Source organism: Pongo abelii, chromosome 11, assembly GCF_028885655.2.
Source record: "Pongo abelii isolate AG06213 chromosome 11, NHGRI_mPonAbe1-v2.0_pri, whole genome shotgun sequence".
NCBI classification, from domain to species: Eukaryota; Metazoa; Chordata; class Mammalia; order Primates; family Hominidae; genus Pongo; species Pongo abelii.
In genome coordinates, this window is record NC_071996.2 from 91,941,289 (window position 1) to 91,958,376 (window position 17,088).

A 17,088-nucleotide genomic window follows, 5' to 3' on the forward strand; every position below is an offset into this window, starting at 1 on the left:
AGTCTACCAAATTTGTTTGTTGACCAAACTAGTCATTTTTTGCAAAATAAAGGAGTTGATTTCTAGTGTATAAAATACTCTTGAAAAATATCGTTTTCTTACTACCACTATCAGAAAAATAAAAACATTTTATGAATTATGTTTTTTATTGACTTAATATGATTTATAGATTGAGTTGAACAACTTTATTCTATACAAAACATTTCTTACATTCAACCAACTGTGCCTACAACCTATCAACTTAATTATAATAAAATCTATGAAACTCATGTTTGCTACTCTATAGTTAAGGCAACTTTCTTATCAGATTAAATTGCACTTTCTAGTTAGTTCATGTTTTCCTGCTGTAAAATCAGTATGAAATATCTTCAACCCCTTTAAACAAGTTTTAAATTATTTAAGCTAATTTTGCAAGTAGTGTTATAAAGACCAATTAGAAAAATACCATGTAAACTTTATCAATCACTCTAGATTATTAACAGATTTTAATAATTTTGCTATTTTTATACATTTCCTAGGGCTTCGATGGACGAAATGGAGAAAAGGGTGAAACAGGTGCTCCTGGATTAAAGGTAAATCGCAACAAAAATCATATTTTCATAAGTAAATTCATTAAATATTAAAGCTACATTTAAGATTCATATTGTGAGCCTTAACTTGTTTTCTGAAATTTACCTGAATTTTACCTATTAGGTATGAATAATGGTAACTAATTCAGATATTCTATTAACGCTTCCATGAAAAATGACAACTGGAAGAGTCTAGATTAGAAATAGTTGAGCACCTTAGTATAACTTATCAATTACTTCACTTTAGTCTTTAAGTTTTTAAATACAGAAATTGAGATTTCTGGTAAATAAAATACTAACAGAAAATTAATATTGTTAAAATGTATAGCTTTTTCTAGGCTCTATAAACTTTTCCATAATATTCTGTATTTAAAAATCCATAATATTTTCTTCCTCTTATATAAAATAGTAACATATTTTATATGTATCTAGGGTGAAAATGGTCTTCCAGGTGAAAATGGAGCTCCTGGACCCATGGTAATTATGTTTCTTATGTATAATTTTCAGTTTTATTATTAACCTCATTGTTACCTAAAACTGGCTTTGCTCCCACCCCAACTGTTCTTACACATGTCAAGATTAGAGTAAGACCATATTTCAATTTTACTCTGTAGGGTCCAAGAGGGGCTCCTGGTGAGAGAGGACGGCCAGGACTTCCTGGGGCTGCAGTGAGTATTGCTGCTAACATCACACAATTGCAACCCAAAGTGACAGATTTTTGTCTCAGTAAAGTTTCAGGCTGTAGAAATATGGTGGGAAAAAGACCTTCCTACAAAATTATACTCAATGATACTGTGATAAAGCTTTGGCTATAGTTAAAAGGAAATGAATAATTGTTTTACAATTATTATCTCTATTGAGAATTTTTGTGTTAACTTTTCATATGTCATTAGAGCCATTAGATCTGCATTCAGTCCTGAAAACACAGACTCCAATCCTTCTACATTTGATTGTTGCTGTATATATCAGAATTGTAATTATTGACTTTAAAATATATAATTATTAAGCAGATTTTAATGTACTTGAAGAAAATTCAACTCACTTGAGTCAGAATTTTAGTCAAAATATTACTCATGACCAGCCATTCAGAATTAAAAATATATTTGATGAAAACTTCTCTTTTTAGGGTGCTCGGGGTAATGACGGTGCTCGAGGCAGTGATGGTCAACCAGTAAGTAACTTTCTATCTCTTACTTGTCGTAGGGTAATGAGAAGTTATGGATGGTGGATTATTTAATATTATATATATATACTCTTAGGTATACATATATGCATATGTATATATCTAATATACACATTAGCATCTCTGTTGACCATTTTTACAATTTAAAAAGTGAAAAAATATTGTAGCCCCAATACTTAATATTGTATATATACCTGTGATTAAAACCAACACTGAGCTCATAAACAAAATCTAGGTTCTGACACTCATTCTGCTTGACCAACTGTTAATATTTGAATGGTGCTCCCAGTGTTAGTTAATATCCTATGTAAGACATGCACTTTAAAGGGTCCTACAAAATGGATAAAATAGATGTTACCTCCATTTTGTAAACTGGAGTACAAAAGCCCAGGGAAAAGTAGCCTGCACCATGTCACAGGATTCATGGCAAAGTAGGGAGAAACCAAGAATTTCTAACTTAAGATTTCACTCTCTTCTTATTTTATCACATTGTTTCTCTACATAATATCCATAAAATATGAATATCATTTTTATCTGCATAAATATCTTCTTTACTATATATGTGCTTACTTATTTACTAGTATGTCAGCTTTCATGTAGTTGAAAAAGAGCTCTTGAAGTTGTATTTAATTTTTTCAGGGCCCTCCTGGTCCTCCTGGAACTGCCGGATTCCCTGGATCCCCTGGTGCTAAGGTAAACATGTGTTTCTATAGAAGGGTATAAAAATATCTCGGAGACAAGAGAAAAGCATTAGATTGCTTCTTGCAACTGATTTTTTTAATCAGTCAAATGGATAGCTTTTATCTATACATTCTTTAAAGCCCTATTCTTGATTCTAAAAGAGGTGTTGTCCCTAGTATTCAACTATCTTGATATTTCTTCTGATGCCTTCTTTTTTTCCCCAGACTCTTTCTAGGAAACTGATAACACAATCACACACATAGTTACATTTTTCTCTGCCTTTATGATTAATGTTTTACCGTTAGGGTGAAGTTGGACCTGCAGGGTCTCCTGGTTCAAATGGTGCCCCTGGACAAAGAGGAGAACCTGGACCTCAGGGACACGCTGGTGCTCAAGGTCCTCCTGTAAGTATCATAGTTGAGAGGGAGAGTGCTGCTACACTTACTCCATGAAAGCATGTGCTTCAATATGGCTATCAATGAAAATTACTTGGAAAAAATTGTTGCTTAGTGCTATAAAATGATCCTCCTGTGACACATACTGATTTGATTAGTAGTAAAAATGATAGTTTTTGACTTTTGCACTATTCCAGAATTCATGATTTTTTATGTTTGTATAAAAGAATAGAGGACAGAATAGTTTTCTGATGCTTTCAAGAATGTGCCCCAAGCTAATCACCAATCATAAAAATTCAGAGAAGAACCAAATTCAAAATCTCTATTTATGTATCATTTAATAATTTATACCAAGTACATATTATCTCTAATTTATTTAGATAAAAATGATGATTCTTTTGACTACATTTCATATGTTGTGTTGTAGTTGGAGGATTCACTTAATCTCTACAAAGCATAACACTTACAAATACCTTTATTTTCACACAAACAACTTCAAATATATACGAACTATTTGCATTACTATTAATACATTGTCTGTTTTTTGTATACTTAGGGACCTCCTGGGATTAATGGTAGTCCTGGTGGTAAAGGCGAAATGGTAAGCCGTCCCCACTCCTCACCCTTATCTCATCCACACATTACTGGCTTCTTTTGCATTTTGCATGACAATAGATTTGTGATATTTAAATGAGATATTCATAAAAGAACATTCAAGTTTGGCTAATATAATGTCTTTGGTTTGTTCTTAGGGTCCTGCTGGCATTCCTGGAGCTCCTGGACTGATGGGAGCCCGGGGTCCTCCAGGACCAGCCGGTGCTAATGGTGCTCCTGGACTGCGAGGTGGTGCAGTAAGTTGCCTTGTTTTTTCTCTGTTGACTGAAAGGTATAGTTTAATTCCATCAACAAAAAATTAATAGCAAAATTTTGCTCCTGTTCAGTTGAATTTATATTGACTTCACTCTTGTCTTGTAACTGAGTTATGTGTTACTGGTGATGATTTGTTAGTCGAATCCTCCCTGTTTTTCAACCAAGACTTTCTTATACTTTAGGGTGAGCCTGGTAAGAATGGTGCCAAAGGAGAGCCCGGACCACGTGGTGAACGCGTAAGTTTTACTGCAACAGATCTGGTTATTTCTTGAAAAAAATGCAACATAATTAGAAAGTAAACAGGTAAAAACTTTGAACTAAATTCAGTCATAATTTCTTTATTTTACCATCTTTTTTTTTTTTCAGGGTGAGGCTGGTATTCCAGGTGTTCCAGGAGCTAAAGGCGAAGATGGCAAGGATGGATCACCTGGAGAACCTGGTGCAAATGGGCTTCCAGGAGCTGCAGGAGAAAGGGTATGTTTTCCATGGGGCATCTAAAAGAAAAACAGCATCACTGTCATCTAAATAAAACTACCTTCAGGGTGAGACAGCCATTTTTCTTAAGTTGAGTGTTCAGTGCAAAACATTGTTTAAAGCATTCTATGACATAAAAATATTTGCCACTCAAGAATTCTGAAAAAGAATTGTAATCCTTTGGACTGAAATACTTGTCTTTCATTATTTTCAGGGTGCTCCTGGGTTCCGAGGACCTGCTGGACCAAATGGCATCCCAGGAGAAAAGGTAGATAACTTGTTTCTATGTTCCTAAATGCTAGCACCACAAATAGGTAGTTCTTCTATACAATTTCTCATTCATGGAAACCTAAATATCTGAAAAACATAAATTAGAGTTAAAAAATTTCCTAATGTAATGCATCCTCTGTTCAACCACTTTCCTGGCTTTGTAACTAAAGCCACTTACTTACCCTCTATGAGAATCCTTTACTTATCTGTTAATTGGAAAGCATTTATCTGAGCATCATTGCAAGAGTACAATAAACTAAAATGCCTGAAAAGTCTTTGAAAACTCTAAAGTTAAATCCAAATATGATTTCATATCATTAAGGTATTTGATTTTAGATGCACATATATTTTTAAGCACAGTGAGTACTGTTCTATTAAGCATGTGATGTCCACACAGTTGCTTCAAAATTTTTTCAATATGGCAATCAAAGCTAAGATAACTGATTTTACATATACAAGCAACACACAAACCCTTTTTAAAAGTTCAAATGACGTTCTCTATTTGTAACCAAAATATTGTTGCTATCTAGGTTAGTGAAGGCTATTTTAATTTTTTTTAAATTTCTTTCACTACTTAGGGTCCTGCTGGAGAGCGTGGTGCTCCAGGCCCTGCAGGGCCCAGAGGAGCAGCTGGAGAACCTGGCAGAGATGGTGTCCCTGGAGGTCCAGGAATGAGGGTACATAGAAACATTTGTTTGAATGACACTTTAATTTAGACAGAAGAAAGGCAAGACAAATGAAGACAGATCAAAAGCAACTTAAATCAATCAGATTATGTATTTTGTAAGGCCCCAAACAAAACAAAATTCTTTCAAGTAAACTTAAGCCGGGATAGTTCAAGGAGAAGAGAACATAGAACACTTGCCTTAGATAATTTATAGACAGGATAAAAGATGTACAAATCTGAGGCTTCACATGTAAGTGAAAATATAAAAATCATACAAATAGTATATGTTGTAATTTTTTATTATTTCATTTCAAATCACCTAACAACTGACTTCTTTACTTCAGGGCATGCCCGGAAGTCCAGGAGGACCAGGAAGTGATGGGAAACCAGGGCCTCCCGTATGTACATTTTTAAAATCTCATTTTAAAAGGCCAGTTAAAATGGAATATATATGCTGGCCTATCCTTGAGAGTGTGTGTGTGTGTGTGTGTGTGTGTATATATATATGTATGTAGATATATATATATAATATATAGTATGTTTTAATCTTATCTTTATCAAAACTTTATTAATGTAATTCTTTTCTTATTAGGGAAGTCAAGGAGAAAGTGGTCGACCAGGTCCTCCTGGGCCATCTGGTCCCCGAGGTCAGCCCGGTGTCATGGGCTTCCCCGGTCCTAAAGGAAATGATGTGAGTTCCTTCATTAATTTCTTCAATAAATATGACTGGAAGGCTTTTATTTTCCATATGGAGTATAGAAATGGTCAAAACTCAGTCTCCTCTTCAAAGCATGGAGGAGTATATGAAAATCAAATTGCATGTAGGAAGGGAGCTAAATATATAATTGGTTATGGTTGTATGTGCGTGTATGGAGCAGGCAGATAAAAAATATGAGATAGGCCGGGTGCGCTGGCTCATGCCTGTAATCCCAGCACTTTGGGAGGCCGAGACAGGCAGATCACCTGAGGTCAGGAGTTCGAGACCAGCCTTGCCAACATGGTGAAACCCTATCTCCACTAAAAATACAAAAATTAGCCAGGCGTGGTGGCGTGTGCCTGTAATCCCAGCTACCCAGGCGGCTGAGGCAAGAGAATTGCTGGAACCTGGGGGGCAAAGGCTACAGTGAGCCAAGATTGCGTGACTGTACTCCAGCCTGGGCGATAGAGCAAGACTCCGTCTCAAAAATATGTATATATATATATACGCTTCTTCTTTAGGGTGCTCCTGGTAAGAATGGAGAACGAGGTGGCCCTGGAGGACCTGGCCCTCAGGTATGTAGCATTCATCAATTTATTTCTAGCCTTCTAATAGATGCGTTCATCTCCAACCTTGTGACTTCTGTCTGTAATCTGTATTATTTTTACTTCCCTAACTGTTCTTGTTTTTAGGGTCCTCCTGGAAAGAATGGTGAAACTGGACCTCAGGGACCCCCAGGGCCTACTGTAAGTTCACTCACATGAAATCGGAGATGAAAATAGGGTGGAGGTGGAGCAGGAAGAATGCTTCAAAAATTACATAATCTCTGACACTATGTTATTATAGTCTACCAAAGCAATGATGAAACTTGCTGACCTAGTTATCTAGCTAAATGCTAGCATTGAGTTTAGATCGTACATGTGTGCTTTGGGTCCAGGTCCTCCCCTTTCTTCACATCACTACTTTTATAATTAAGCAACAGGCCTGTTGAAATGGATACTGTAGACTAAATATAAAAGGATGTTTATAACAGAGTGTATCATTATACTTTTCTAGGGGCCTGGTGGCGACAAAGGAGACACAGGACCCCCTGGTCCACAGGGATTGCAAGTAAGAACTTGTTATTTAAATGTCATGGCATATCTGACAGTCGAATTTTTTTGTGTCCCTAATAGATTATAATTTATCTGAAGCTTAACTTGTGAGTCCATCTTTCATCTGGAAATAAAATGTTAGGCAGTGTTAATAGTTAGGCATATCTTCCATGTCCATTCCAGAGCACATTAATAAGTTAGTTAAAAGAATTAATGAAACTCAAATAATTCTATTTGTTTATACTTATTTTTATTATAATATAAATCCATATAGCCAAGTCTATCCCGCCATGCTCGTCAACACATTTTTATGGTTAGCAATTGACAGAACAGAGAGAGATGAACATGGATTTGTAAGATATGATTATCACATATGTGTACATGGATTTTGAGTGGCACAACGTTTCTACCCCTAAAAGACCACTGAAATTTTTTTTAATATCTTGCAAAAACGTGTACATATGAGAAGCTTTTCTATAAGCCATGTTTGAGGTAATTACCTATTACAAATATGATTCTTTCTAGGGCTTGCCTGGTACAGGTGGTCCTCCAGGAGAAAATGGAAAACCTGGGGAACCAGTAAGTTATGTTTCATTTTTCAAAACTCAGAAACAAAAAGAATACATACTAATTGTTTGTCAACTATTAACTTCTTAATTTTCTTATGCCATGGTATTTGAGATTTTTTCATTTTGAAATATTATCAAAACAAAGACAAATTATTTAAAAGATAACTATTATATAGAGTTTGAATTTTACCATAAAATAGAGAGTTCATAGTTTCAAGATTTGAAAAATTATACAGTATGCCAACATGACAAATGTGTATTTTGCTTATATTTAAATAAAATGCATTCTGATATGGGCCTAATCATATAATGCCAATCTCCCAGGGTCCAAAGGGTGATGCCGGTGCACCTGGAGCTCCAGGAGGCAAGGTAGTATTTCAATTTATTCTCTGCCTTCTTCAACATGTTATAGAGCAATTGATTAGTAGTATATTTTTAGTATATCAAGCCAAAATACTCTTTCTTTAAAAGAGCATCATTGCAAATGTTTGGTAAGTACATTTAGAGAAATTCAAGACATTTTGAATACATTAAATTTGCTTTAATCTGGAAGGTCCAATTCTGTGACATTCATAATCACTACAGAATCAAATATGGGCTTAAAATTTCAAATTGAAAAATATTGCCAATAGGTTGATTCTATGTAGGAAAATTGTTTTGGTAAAAGAACTTTAAAATGTTGCCCTTGTGAATAAAATAATAAGTATTTCAATGACAGCTCACACTCAAGCAGACTAAGTATCCAAGTTTTATTTTAGACACTCTTTTAAGCTTCCAGTTCCCACCCAGCTGTTCAACTATTTTTAAGTATACAAACTTCCAGATTGTTCATAATATAATAACCTAGTGGCCTGATTCAAAATGATGCAAGTTAAGGTGTTTTATTTTTAGCTTTGGGTTGTCTAATATGGTTATTTACATATTTTTATCACAGGGTGATGCTGGTGCCCCTGGTGAACGTGGACCTCCTGGATTGGCAGGGGCCCCAGGACTTAGAGGTGGAGCTGGTCCCCCTGGTCCCGAAGGAGGAAAGGTAACTCCACAGCGTTCCATTCACCTAGGTTTAAAAAATGCATTTGATTTCCTTCTGATCATTTATTATTTCTCACTTATTTTCAGGGTGCTGCTGGTCCTCCTGGGCCACCTGGTGCTGCTGGTACTCCTGGTCTGCAAGGAATGCCTGGAGAAAGAGGAGGTCCTGGAAGTCCTGGTCCAAAGGGTGACAAGGTGTTGACTTGTTTTCTCTTAATTGTTCAATAAATCAGTCATTGTACATTTAAAAAAAAGCAACACTCCTGGAAAGTAATCGACTATATTTTCAAAATTAATGTTATCATTTTATAGTAAGTGAAATTTAAGATGGATTCCTAAAGCAACAATGAATTAGAACACCCAGTATATATCCCTACAAATCCTGAGGGTTACTCCTCTTCTTGGCTGATTTTCACTGAAGATACTTTGAATCTGATGACATTGGCTTCTATTTGGCAGGGTGAACCAGGCGGTCCAGGTGCTGATGGTGTCCCAGGGAAAGACGGTCCAAGGGTAAGTATTCCCAGTGAGGAGAAGCAGGCCTTATCTATATGTCATATGGGACAGTCCTGCACTTCAACTTTTATTTTTTCCAAAAACTACTCAAGATAAATTAGATAGTTTACCACCTAAAGACCCAAATGACTTGATTTATAATTAAATTTGTGGTCTATATCTATGGCTACTTGATAGATCTACAGTGACCAAAGAACGAAAAAACCTTAAGAGTATGATAAAGGTCACAAATCAGCATTTGTGAGTCACTAAAATCTGAGATAATCACTGAAATGTAAGATAATCAATGCTGCTCATTAAGAAACTAAAAGTCATCAAAATTCAATATAGTAAGTACTCCTCATTAGTAGACTTTATATTTAAAAATCGTAATCCTATGGTGCATTCTCACTATGGAATAGTATTTAGCAACAAAAAGGAATGAACAATTGACGCTGTACACACAGCAAATTATACAAACCTCAAGGACAACATACTCAGTGAAGAAAATTCAGTCTCCAAGGGAAACACACTGCATGATTCCATTCCTACAATATTTGCAAAATAACTTCCTTTTAGAGATGTAGAACAGATTAGTGGTTGCTAGGAGTTAGGAATGAGAAAGAGAGAGATGGGTGTGGCTGTGGAGACATGACACAAGGGAGTCTTATGGTGATTGCACATTTGAGTATCTTGATTGTGGTGGTAGTCAGGCACATCTACACATGGGATAAAACTCTATAGAGCTATATATACACACACATAAATGAGTGTGTGTATCACTGGTGAAATCTGAACAAGCTCTATGGATGGTATCAATGTCAATTTCCTAGTTTTGGTATTATATTATAGTTGTGTAAGATGTTAACAATAGGGGACGCTGGGAGAAAGGTGCACAGAATTTCCCTGTATATTCCTTTGCAGCATCCTGTGAATCTATAATTCAAACTAAAAGTCAAAAACAAAACAAAAAACATCTTCTAAATATGATTATAATTAAGTCATTTAATAAATTTATATAATAGTTGCCTTAAAGAAATTCATAAATGCTTTGCTTTTGACAGACTAAGTAGATAAGCCATCATTCAAGTAAAAAAAGTGCTCAATACTTCACTTTGTAATATAAGCAAAACTATTTGAAAATTTCAAGTTGAAAAATTTAATATGTACAATGATACTTTGAGAAAACATTTAAAGTATCAAGCAATTGAATAAAGAAATGTACTTTAATTTAAAAAGACATTACTGTAACATCTTACATGACATCCTATTTATCTTCTACAATGGAGATAAAGATAAATGAATCAATAAACTACTGCTGAATCCTATTTTCTCCCAAAGTTATCCCCAAAGAGTCTTGTGTTTACTGAGCTCTGCAGTATTTACACACTGAGTGAAAAGCATAGCATTCAAGCCATAAAAAAATTTAAAAAGTATGTTATCTAGTTTATTAGGTATCTATGTCTATGTACTTTCTGTTTGATTAATGCAAAAAACAATATTTGTATCTCTAAAATTAAAAAATATTTTTATTTCCTCTAGGGTCCTACTGGTCCTATTGGTCCTCCTGGCCCAGCTGGCCAGCCTGGAGATAAGGTAACCCTTACTACTATCTGGAAATAAAAAGAAAATGTCTCTCTCTTTTGGATGCAACACAGTGACATGGTTTCTCTTTTTCCAGGGTGAAGGTGGTGCTCCCGGACTTCCAGGTATAGCTGGACCTCGTGGTGGCCCTGTAAGTGTTAAAGACATCCTCAACATACTTTTTAACCCCATACAGACAGTAGCTACTTATGCTTCCCTTTTCAGCAATTCTGCCCTCAGTTCCCTGAGCCTCAGTTTGGAGATATTATCTTCAGGAAACACATAGCATGCAAGGGAATGTTAAATTTCTTAAATCTAACATTCACAAGGGACCATTTTAAATCAGGATTTCTTTCCTCAATAACTTTGGAAAAAATACATGAATTGCACAAGTAGTATATGTTTGTAATTAGGTATTTCTTAAGCCTATAGAATCTTTGCCTGAGACTCCTTCTAGATTTAAAATTCTTGACCTTTAGGATTTAAGACTCTGGAAAGATATTTAGTAAATGGTTTTTTAAAATAAATCAGTTAGTTAATTTTTCAGTTAAGCCTCTACCATATATTGAAATGCATAAATATCTATATATATAAATGTGTTAAATACTTTAAAATTCTCAAACTATTTTTCTTGCAAATAATATCACAGTAGGAGGCAGAAGGAATCAATCAATGGTTCTGGTATTTTCCACTCCTAATTTTATTGAGAAGTGGCAAAGTCTTCAGAAGTTTATTGGCTACTCTGCACATTTCCTGCTTAGAGGAAAGAAAAGATAAGATGATAGGATGACATTTCCTGCCTAAAGGAGATGACGCACACTCCCCGTGGGGTATCTTCACTGTGACTAAGGAAGATATTTTTCTCTTCAGGGTGAGAGAGGTGAACCTGGCCCTCCAGGACCTGCTGGTTTCCCTGGTGCTCCTGTAAGTGTGAATATTTATACATACATGTCCCATAGCCCAGGATCTCTATCTTGCTGAAAAATTACAGAAGTATAGTCAAGTTTGGGTTCTAGTCTCATTTTAGCTGCTCATTCCCTATAGGATTATTGTACCCCTATTTTGTTTTACTTTACCCCTATTGTCGCTCTTTAAAAGATGGAAATAAAAACACCTGTCCTGCCTTTATGGCTGGGTAATGAACTAAAGCAGCACCATAGATTTAAATGCACTCTGAATTTTTGTAAGTTCTTCCATTATAAGATGGTACTAATTAAAATTTTCTCTTAAATCCAGTCTTTCTCAAAAAAATTTACTGGTGCTGATTTTCAAATGTTTAATCCTTAGAGACACTTCCTCCCTCCCTAATGGCAAATAATGTACAGTTAGTGCTTTCTTGGTCATGTTCTTTGATCATGAAAATATTTTGATTGGCTTCATTTTGTCATGTCTTCAGAAAGCCTTGTTTTTAAATTTTATTTCAACTCCTTCCATCTGAAGAATTCTGTATTCTGAACATAAATAATAATAAGCCAAGTGTATCACAAAGAATGTCAGCTGAGAGATTGTTGATGTTGTTGTTGTATGTAGGGACAGAATGGTGAACCTGGTGGTAAAGGAGAAAGAGGGGCTCCGGGTGAGAAAGGTGAAGGAGGCCCTCCTGGAGTTGCAGGACCCCCTGGAGGTTCCGGACCTGCTGTAAGTTCCCTCCTCTTTCTCTATCATCTATCTATCTATCTATCTATCTATCTATCTATCTATCTATCTATCCATCTATCTATCTATCATCTATCTATTGATCTATCTGTCTATCTCTCCCTGTCTCTCTCCCTCTCCCGTCTCCGTAAGTGCTAAGTGTTCTAATGGAAAAACGTGGAGGTTTATCAGTAATTTAATATTTTATACTGAGATAGCATGTCACAGTGGCAAGAATATAATCTTTATATGAATATAGTCCAAGTATGAATCTCAGCACCAGCAGTCTAAAAGTTATTTTAACCTCTTCATAGAGTTCCTGGCTTTCAAAGGCTTAATGCTTTTCCCAAATTTTGATTTTGGTGCTATTTTTACATACCTTCCTTCCATTTCATATAGGGTCCTCCTGGTCCCCAAGGTGTCAAAGGTGAACGTGGCAGTCCTGGTGGACCCGTAAGTATTGATCCTCTTAACTATTATTGAAAACCATTAATTGATATCAACCTGTATAAAAGCTGCATTTAAGACACTAGATCCATAAAGAGAATGTAAAAATTGTAATCGCTCATTCATACATGAGTTATATGTAAATTCCAAGGGGAAACACAAACCATAAATGACTTTCAGGTACAATGCAGATCATACCACACATTGTACTTTTTGTTTGTTGTATAGTTATTTGTTCTACTTTTGAAATTCAAAAATATATTACCATTTCACAGGGTGCTGCTGGCTTCCCTGGTGCTCGTGGTCTTCCTGGTCCTCCTGGTAGTAATGTAAGTAATTGTTAAAGTCTTTTCTCATCATACACTTCAGAAAGAGCATTCATATATGTATAGGATGAGAAACTTACACATTGCTACTTATTTCTCTAGTAAGTCTCAAATAAAATTATTTGAAGTAAGTAAAAACGAAAGAAAAAATGCACTTTTTATTATAAATATTCAAATTTCAAACAATTCTTTGTAGGGTAACCCAGGACCCCCAGGTCCCAGCGGTTCTCCAGGCAAGGATGGGCCCCCAGGTCCTGCGGGTAACACTGGTGCTCCTGGCAGCCCTGGAGTGTCTGGACCAAAAGGTGATGCTGGCCAACCAGGAGAGAAGGGATCGCCTGGTGCCCAGGGCCCCCCAGTAAGTAACTTCATTTTTTTTAAATTGATTGTACTATTTTGATTTTTATCACAAATTGATTAGAGGAAAACACTGTCACATAAAGATAAGCTAAGTCTTCATTATCTGTATTAGGGGGCTCCAGGCCCACTTGGGATTGCTGGGATCACTGGAGCACGGGGTCTTGCAGGACCACCAGGTATGCCAGGTCCTAGGGGAAGCCCTGGCCCTCAGGGTGTCAAGGTGAGTATAGTCATTTTCCACTACACTCTTCCTTCCTTTGGTAGCCTTCAGAGATCACTTAACCATATCAAGGATGACAATTTTTCTGTCACTGGAGTAAATTAGCCAGGAGATCATTTTTTTATTTTTAGATTTTTAAAAGCATAAATTTTAATAAATGGCTCCAGAACACAAAACAGGGCATATCATAGACCAACCTTGAATATAAACACAAATAAATTAATATGATGAAAACAATATTGCCATCTCAAAACCCTCTTTTAGGAAACTTGTGAATATTCTTCAATTTATTGACAGTTTTGAAGGGGGAAATAGTGTTAGCTTATAGATCTAGGAAAGTCTTTCATTAATGCTAGTTATCCATCCATTCAAGTCATCTTGCACTCCTCACTCTCTTTCACTAGTATTATATTCCTATAACATTCTAGTGCTTAGCATCTAAAACATTCATTTGGTAAACAGGGTAATAAAATTGCATTTTTATTAGGGCTCGTATTATGGCACTTTAAGTACTTCTTTCAACAAAATGTTATGTAATATTGTCATAAAATTAATATTTCATATTTAAGTGTATTCAATTGATATGATATTTCTGGTAAGTGTATATTCTTCAGATAGAGACGAATAACCTAATTTTAAGGATCACCATAAACCTCTAGTTTCATGACACCTCATTATTTTTTTTCCCTATACTAATCATGTTTATGTATTCATCTCAGATTAGAATGTACAGTATTCTGAATTAGATAATCAATGTAACTATTCAGCCCTTTGCCATCCAGAGTCACTGAGCAAGTTAGAAAATGCAAGAAGCTTGCTCCCCCAAACTTTTTCCCATACCAGGCATAGTTTTAATTTTAAAATTCAATAAAGATTAAAAAAATAAGTTTTTTACCTGAAAATAAAGATATCTGATAACACCATTTTAATTGATTTCTTAAGTTAAAACAAAATGTTTTTCATTCCTTTGTATACAGGGTGAAAGTGGAAAACCAGGAGCTAACGGTCTCAATGGAGAACGTGGTCCCCCTGGACCCCAGGGTCTTCCTGGTCTGGCTGGTACAGCTGGTGAACCTGGAAGAGATGTGAGTAGCAGTTTTTATTCAACCAGCCAGGTAGAATTTGATAATTTATTTCAGCAAAGGTGAAATTGAGCCTTAATGTCTAAGAGTGTAAATATGTCCACATAGCACAGTTCTTCTATCTCTAATAACAGAAATTCTTTCATTACAACTTAGAATAGACTTAAAAGCTCTTGTTCATTAGTATTTACCCAATGAATAATCATTTGTGGAGAAAATATTATCTCTAACTAAATTAGGAAAAAAGTTAGTAGGGAGAACCACAATTCACATGTTTTCTGAGTGAAAATATTCTGCGGTTATCTGTGGTTAGTCTTTTAATATTTTTAAAGAATTGAAAATTAATATTATTTATAATTAACAAATCATAATTGTATACATTTATGAAGTACAATGTGATGTTTTAATATATGTATACAATGTGGAATGATTAAAGCAAACTAATTAAACTGTAGATTTCCACTAAGAGTTTAGATCACTATTTCTTAAACTTTTATTTATTAGAGGTCTGTAAAGACTCTTTTTGGATATTATTTTTCTAATCACTTCTCCTCCATGAATATACTAACTATCTGTTTGGATATTGTGACCCTTTGAAGGGCCACACCCCTTTGTAATATCTAAGATTTCTTACCCCCAAGAACCAATTTTCACCCCCTTGAGAATTATATTGCCCTGCTGAGAATGCATGGATTAAATGGCATTTGGAAGGTTTCAAGAAACTTTATTTCCTTTCTCATTTTTTAATCAGGGAAACCCTGGATCAGATGGTCTTCCAGGCCGAGATGGATCTCCTGGTGGCAAGGTATAATAAACACATGTGCAATTGATTTGTGTTATCAAAATAAGTGATCATCATGTTTATTTTGGACCTATGAATTTGTTCACAGGGTGATCGTGGTGAAAATGGCTCTCCTGGTGCCCCTGGCGCTCCTGGTCATCCAGGCCCACCTGGTCCTGTCGGTCCAGCTGGAAAGAGTGGTGACAGAGGAGAAAGTGTGAGTTCCCAGAAGCAGCATCTCTCTTGTTTGTCTATTTCCTTCAGTAAAGACATTTGTAGGTAGAAGATAGAATGTCAGATCTGTCAACCAAAATATCCACTATCATTTGTTTTACAGTTTTAATGCCAGTTGTTCCTTAGACAAATGTGTGAATAAATCAATACCAGAAGTACTCGGCAGTAGTCAATAAAGAATTCATTACTGAAGCCCGAAATCATATTAATCAGACCAACTATCTATTTGCTGGGTAAATGCAAGGCCAAATTAACAGGGCTCTTGCCCAGCTTTTCTGTTTAGATCCCCTGATAAAGCTGTAAACAGGGCTTTAGCATTTTGAAGGCAAAAACAATATTAACTTCCAATAATTGCATGCATACTATAATTCTATTATAATGAAATTATTTACTTTTGAAAACAAAATTGTGTCAACACATAAAACTAATTCCGTGTATGTTTTCTTAATTGAATGTTTTCATCTTAGGGCCCTGCTGGCCCTGCTGGTGCTCCTGGTCCTGCTGGTTCCCGAGGTGCTCCTGTAAGTTTTGTCATTTTTTTTGTTTTATTTTGTTTTGTTCTTTTTTTAACTCATTCTACATTGTAGGAAATGTTTTATTTTCCAGCATGTTCAGGAAAAAAGAATGAATATATATATATATTATATAAATATTTATATTATATATATAAAAATATATATATTTATATATATAAATTATATAAATATTTATATAAATATTATATAAATTTTATATTTATATAAATAAAATATAAATTATATAAATATTTATATTTATATATAATATATATATTATATATATAAATATATATATAATATATACATATATATTTGTTCTATCTATCTAAAGATAGATGATAGATAGATAGATGATGATAGATAGATAGACAGACAGATAGATAGACAGATAGATAGATAGATAGATAGATAGATAGATAGATAGATGATAGAACAAATATAAACTTTCCTTTAATGATGATGATATGGAAAGCAGTTCAGGATCTAAAAGTTCTTTGGAGCCAAGGATAGAAACATCAGTTGTTAGGGATCCATGCAATTATCAGTCCAAAATTAAAACAACCACAAATACAATCTCGTTTCCTATCTGAAGTGTCTGTTGATGGGGGATTTTTTAGCTGATAGAAAGCCATAAAATAGATTTAATTATTATAAATTCTATTTTATTTTTCCTATATGTATGTGTGTATATGACTTCAATTCAAAATATGTTTCTAAAGGGTCCTCAAGGCCCACGTGGTGACAAAGGTGAAACAGGTGAACGTGGAGCTACTGGTATCAAAGGACATCGAGGATTCCCTGGTAATCCAGGTGCCCCAGGTTCTCCAGTAAGTGCATTCATTTTGTTGGAAAATCCCTTCAATGTATACAAATTTTAGAGATTAAGAGAAGAAAGCTTTCCATCT

General features: G+C 35.0%; 1 protein-coding gene across 1 annotated transcript in view; it reads left to right on the forward strand.

The window, feature by feature from the left end:
- The window catches only part of COL3A1 (collagen type III alpha 1 chain), a 37,577-nt gene that overhangs the window by 16,102 nt on the left and 4,387 nt on the right, over positions 1-17,088 (forward strand). The window contains exons 11-45 of the mRNA XM_024243227.3: positions 519-572; positions 1,002-1,046; positions 1,184-1,237; positions 1,696-1,740; positions 2,392-2,445; positions 2,739-2,837; positions 3,385-3,429; positions 3,581-3,679; positions 3,881-3,934; positions 4,065-4,172; positions 4,387-4,440; positions 5,021-5,119; positions 5,454-5,507; positions 5,702-5,800; positions 6,328-6,381; positions 6,499-6,552; positions 6,863-6,916; positions 7,426-7,479; positions 7,794-7,838; positions 8,404-8,502; positions 8,589-8,696; positions 8,961-9,014; positions 10,539-10,592; positions 10,678-10,731; positions 11,451-11,504; positions 12,111-12,218; positions 12,615-12,668; positions 12,938-12,991; positions 13,185-13,346; positions 13,461-13,568; positions 14,546-14,653; positions 15,402-15,455; positions 15,541-15,648; positions 16,133-16,186; positions 16,903-17,010. Coding sequence (XP_024098995.1) covers positions 519-572; positions 1,002-1,046; positions 1,184-1,237; positions 1,696-1,740; positions 2,392-2,445; positions 2,739-2,837; positions 3,385-3,429; positions 3,581-3,679; positions 3,881-3,934; positions 4,065-4,172; positions 4,387-4,440; positions 5,021-5,119; positions 5,454-5,507; positions 5,702-5,800; positions 6,328-6,381; positions 6,499-6,552; positions 6,863-6,916; positions 7,426-7,479; positions 7,794-7,838; positions 8,404-8,502; positions 8,589-8,696; positions 8,961-9,014; positions 10,539-10,592; positions 10,678-10,731; positions 11,451-11,504; positions 12,111-12,218; positions 12,615-12,668; positions 12,938-12,991; positions 13,185-13,346; positions 13,461-13,568; positions 14,546-14,653; positions 15,402-15,455; positions 15,541-15,648; positions 16,133-16,186; positions 16,903-17,010 — 2,565 coding nt within the window. The remainder of the gene's footprint in view (positions 1-518; positions 573-1,001; positions 1,047-1,183; positions 1,238-1,695; positions 1,741-2,391; positions 2,446-2,738; positions 2,838-3,384; positions 3,430-3,580; positions 3,680-3,880; positions 3,935-4,064; positions 4,173-4,386; positions 4,441-5,020; positions 5,120-5,453; positions 5,508-5,701; positions 5,801-6,327; positions 6,382-6,498; positions 6,553-6,862; positions 6,917-7,425; positions 7,480-7,793; positions 7,839-8,403; positions 8,503-8,588; positions 8,697-8,960; positions 9,015-10,538; positions 10,593-10,677; positions 10,732-11,450; positions 11,505-12,110; positions 12,219-12,614; positions 12,669-12,937; positions 12,992-13,184; positions 13,347-13,460; positions 13,569-14,545; positions 14,654-15,401; positions 15,456-15,540; positions 15,649-16,132; positions 16,187-16,902; positions 17,011-17,088) is intronic.